The 4374-nt window shown below is 55.3% G+C and overlaps 1 protein-coding gene across 2 annotated transcripts in view; it reads right to left on the reverse strand.

The window, feature by feature from the left end:
* The window catches only part of B4GALT3 (beta-1,4-galactosyltransferase 3), a 6285-nt gene extending 2027 nt beyond the window's left edge, over nt 1–4258 (reverse strand). The window contains exons 1-6 of one of the 2 annotated variants that reach the window (XM_008057893.2): nt 4173–4258; nt 3447–3598; nt 2821–3116; nt 2044–2279; nt 971–1161; nt 719–841 (exon numbers count right to left, since the gene is read on the reverse strand). In XM_008057893.2, coding sequence (XP_008056084.1) covers nt 719–841; nt 971–1161; nt 2044–2279; nt 2821–3082 — 812 coding nt within the window. In that variant the 5' untranslated portion in view covers nt 3083–3116; nt 3447–3598; nt 4173–4258. Of the gene's footprint in view, nt 1–718; nt 842–970; nt 1162–2043; nt 2280–2820; nt 3267–3446; nt 3599–4172 lie in introns of those variants that run through there. The other variant, XM_021712256.1, reaches the window with a different exon arrangement.
* Between the last annotated feature and the right edge of the window lie 116 nt (nt 4259–4374).

The raw sequence follows: 4374 nt of genomic DNA on the forward strand, positions 1-4374 counted from the left end.
AAAAAAAAAAAAAAAAAAAGAAAGAAAGAAAAGGGGATAGAACCAAGTAATCAGGATCTTGAAAGACACAAACTTCAACTCTGACACACAGAAGTGAAGATGGCCTGGGAAGGAACTGAAAGAATGCGTACATCTAGAATTTGCTGAGTGCTTTACACAGAGGATGAGAATTCACACAGCAGTGTCATCCCAGAGGATGCAGGGGGGAAGGGGAGGCACTGACCCAGCATACCAGGCCCAAGTATTCACACCACGACATGGAATTGGGTCAGCTAAGGCTGAAGGTCAGGATGTTTCACATGCTAAAGACAGCTGGCTTTGTGCCAGTGGCATAGGCCTTTTATGAAGTGACTCCGCACTACATGGAGCAGAGTCCCCTCCCCCGTCTCCCCAGGAAGTGGGCTGGATGCAATCCTGGCAGAAAGTGGGGCTGAACTGTCTCTGGGTACGTTTCCAGCTCTGGAGTCCCATGATACTACTTCCTATTGACCTTATATACTCTCCCAGGAATGAAACTAGCCAGGTTCAGGGACTGAAGGATGGCCATGGGCAGCAGCATGCAAGCCTGACCTGGATACACTGAAAAGACAGGGAAAGGATTGGCTTAGTGCAGGACCAGGGAGCTACAGGACAGTACTGAAGGGCTCTGGCCAAAGATGTCTCAGAGGACAAGGATCTGGTCTGGAGTGGGGTAGGCAGTGGTGGCAATAAATCTAACCTGGTAGCAATGTCGTCATCCTCACCACCCCATCCCCAGTATTCATTGGGGAAGCCATTCATCTTCAGGTACTGGTCGGGAGTAAGTGCTGATACCCCTCCAAAGTACTGGGGGTACGGGAGGCTGGGAAGAGAAAGATCCATGCATTCAACAAGTCTTCTGCAGACATCCGCACCCACCACCTCCTCGGCTCTCCTCCTCCCACTGGGCTCTGGGTTTCCCTGCTTCCCAGCTTCTTTCCCTGCCCTCTACCTGTATCCAAACTTGTTCATGGCAACAGCGACATGGCGGGGTCCCCGGGGGTCGCACACATACAGATTGTGGTCATTTTCCGGCAAGAGGTCCACATCGTGCAAGAAGAGGCAGTCCCATTCTTCATCGCGGAGGGCCTCCCGCACCCCAACGTTCAGCAGTTTTGCCCTGTTAAATGTTCCGTTTCCAGCCTGGAAGATAATAGAGGGGACCAGACTCTGTCTGTAGGTGGCAGAGAAGAGGGTGCTGGAGTACAAAAGCGACAAGAGAAATCAGAGTGGGGTGTTGGGTGAGGAGAACGAACAGAAGGACAAACTGGCTCTTCCATCTCCATTGTGTCCCTCAACAAATTGTTCTTGCACGTATGTATGTACCTGATACATTTTTTGAGTAAAAGTCTCACTCTGTTGCCCAGGCTGGAGTGCAGTGGCACACTCATGACCACTGCAGCCTCGACCTGCTGGCCTCAGGTGATCCTTCCACCTCAGCCTTCCAAGGAGCTGGAACCACAAGTAAGCACCACCACACCAGGCAAATTTTTTTATTTACTGTGGAGACGAGGTCTTGCCAAGTTGCCCAGCTGATCTCGAACTCCTGGGCTCAGGCAATCCGCTCGCCTCCACCTCCCAAAGTGCTGGGATTACAGGCATGAGCCACCGCGCCTGGCTGTACCTCATACTTACATGCTATTTAGCATTTAATCCTGCCAGCCAACAAGCATGTGAAACAGGTGGTGTATTAGTTACTGACTGCTCTCTGCCTTAATTCAGAGTGTTAAGTATCTTGCTCAAGGTCACACATGTAACAAGTGGCAGAACTAGCATTTTAGCCCAAATGTGCTAATTCCAAATCCACACAAGTTACTCAAAGCAAAAATCACGGGAGAGTACAGGACAGTGGGAGTAACCTGAACAGTAAGAAGTGTGGGCTGGCCAGCTTGGATGAGCAATGCCAGGTCCTTCTGCACACTCAGCAGCCCAGTCCTCTCCCAAGTATTCTAGGGGTCCATTGGAGGAGAGTGGGATGCCACGTGCTCACAGCTTTCTTACAAGAGTGGGAGGGGCTGTGGGTACCTGGTGGATGACATAGATGCCGTAAGCAAGCTGCTGGCGCTGCAGGAAGGGGTGCAGGTGGTAGAGCAGCAGGCGCAGGTGGTGCTCCCGGGCACGGTGGGGCACAATTATGGCTGTCCGAGAGCGGGGCTCACACCCTGCAGGGCGGTACCGGCCTCCTGGCTCCACCCGGGGATTCCGCTCCACAATCTCTGCCAGAGATGGCACCGGGCTAAAGGACACTGACACGGGACCTACTGTTGGGAAGGAATGGCAAGTTCAGGGACAGGGGAGGCAAGGAGTGAAGAACAAACACAAGGCCTGGGAGTGCCTCGGGCCCTGGAGGTCTGATTCTGGGGCTCTGTTCCCTTCAGGATGCCCTCAGAAATCTCACAAGCCATGGGTTCCCCATCACTGGGACACCTCTGCAGAGGCTAGAAGGCTCCTTACCTAGCCTGCCTTCTGATTTTAGGGTTCCGTAACTTTCTCCTGCCTCACCAGGCTGGAAGCTGCAGTTGGGAGATAGAGGGCAGGGCTTCCAACTGACTGACTAAACCAGAGCTCATCTGCAAGGAAAACTATTCCTAGCCTGGGGCAGAAAAGCACATAAACGGGCAGGCAATGGGAAGCTGTGGCCCCACCCAGGGGCCTAACCTAAACTCCCCATTCAGAGTCCACTCTCTCTCAACCTCAGTGCATTATTCTCCTAAGTCCCACTCCTGCTGCTCCAGGCCTTCCTAGCCTCCCTGTCCCCATGCCTTGTCCTTTTCTTCACCTCCTCCCTTCTCCTGCACTCACCTAGGAAAGGAGATCGTTCTGGACAGTAGGGCAGACCTTGAGGAACTGGAGGGCCCCCTGGGGCAACGGGGGCCCCAGGCAGGTGACTGAGGTTACTGTAGACATCACGGGGGTGAGAATAGTCAAACGTTGGCCCCTGATCTCGGCCAAATAGGGCACTGAGGCTTCGGAAGCCCCCCAGTGACAGGTACATCATGACAGCCAGCTGGGAGCCCACAAGCAGGGCCAGTGTGCAGGGCCGCTCCAGCAGCCTCCGCAGCATCCTGGGGTGAGGTCTGGGGAGGGAGAGGGAAATTCTGGGGGCAGGCAGGAAGACAGCAAGCCAGCAGATCAGCGGGCAGGCGTGATGGTGGTGCCAGGGATAAAGAGAAAAGAGAGAAAAAAAGTCACAGAAGGGAGCACACAAGTGTACAGTCACCATGTACAGTCACGCAAGGACATAAAATAGAACATAACCACAGCAGTCCTAACACCTGTCACTTCAGCCCAAGTTTCACTTTCCACCTCCCCCAAGCCACTGCCACCAACTACTCTCGGTCCCCACCTCCAGGACTGCCTACAACATTCAAGTCTCATGTTCTTTTCCGAAGAGTCTCTGGATTTTAGAAGGGAAGAGATAGGCTCACCTAGGTTCAAGCTGTCTTCTTCGGGATCATTGGAGTTCCAGGGGTTCCAGGGGGTCCCGGGGGTGCAGAGATGTGCGGCATTATCTAAAACTGGAAGTGTCACAGACAGAGAAAGGCTCCATCCAGCACTCCAGCAGTAAATCTGGGACCAGCTAGAAAATAAGCGGTAAAGGATACTAGCCACCTGCACCGACGGAGGTCAGGGTCAGGGTGAAACGTTTTCTAGCCGGAGCGAGGGGGGGGGGAGTGGCTGGAAAGAAAAGAGGAGGCGCAGGAGATGCTAGGTCCCTGGCCTCTCCCCGGCTACCCTGAAACAGTAGTGTCGGGATTAACCTTCCCTACCCCCACCCCAACAGGACCGACTTGTTTGGGGAGTGGACAGGGCAGCTAATGCAAACAGTCTTCCCCAGACCGACAGCCCGCTCAAGGGGCGAGACAGTTGTAACAGGGCTGTGGAGCTGCCTCGGGAATACCCAGGATAAGTAGGAACCAGGTTCTTTCCGTTCTGCACGTGCCTGGGAGCTGTCGCCTATGGTGCAGGGAGCATGACCACCTGGGAGCTGCCAGCAAACGGCCCCAAGGCGCAGGCGGGGGGGAGGCCGGGTGGCGTCCTCCACCTTGCCTACCTTTCCCCAGCCGGGCGGGGGCGGGGAGGAGGGTTACTGCTGAAGGGAGAGGGCGAAGGGAGGAGGGCAGAGGCCCTCGCGGGTACCTGGACAGGCTCACCTGGAGGGCGTGGTCAGCGCTGTGCAGGGGATGAGAACTCCGCTCTTTCGGAGCACGCCCACCCCTCCCCAGTCTCCTCTTGCGCGTGCCCTACCTTGCAGCGTCCATACTTCCACCTGGGACCCCCGTCCTACTCAAGCGCGTCTCCAGGCGTGACCCCAGACTTCTCACCCTCACGACCGCCGGGCTTTCCACCCGGGCC

This window comes from Carlito syrichta, unplaced genomic scaffold, assembly GCF_000164805.1.
Source record: "Carlito syrichta isolate Samal-C Ts95f unplaced genomic scaffold, Tarsius_syrichta-2.0.1 Scaffold303153, whole genome shotgun sequence".
NCBI lineage: Eukaryota > Metazoa > Chordata > Mammalia > Primates > Tarsiidae > Carlito > Carlito syrichta.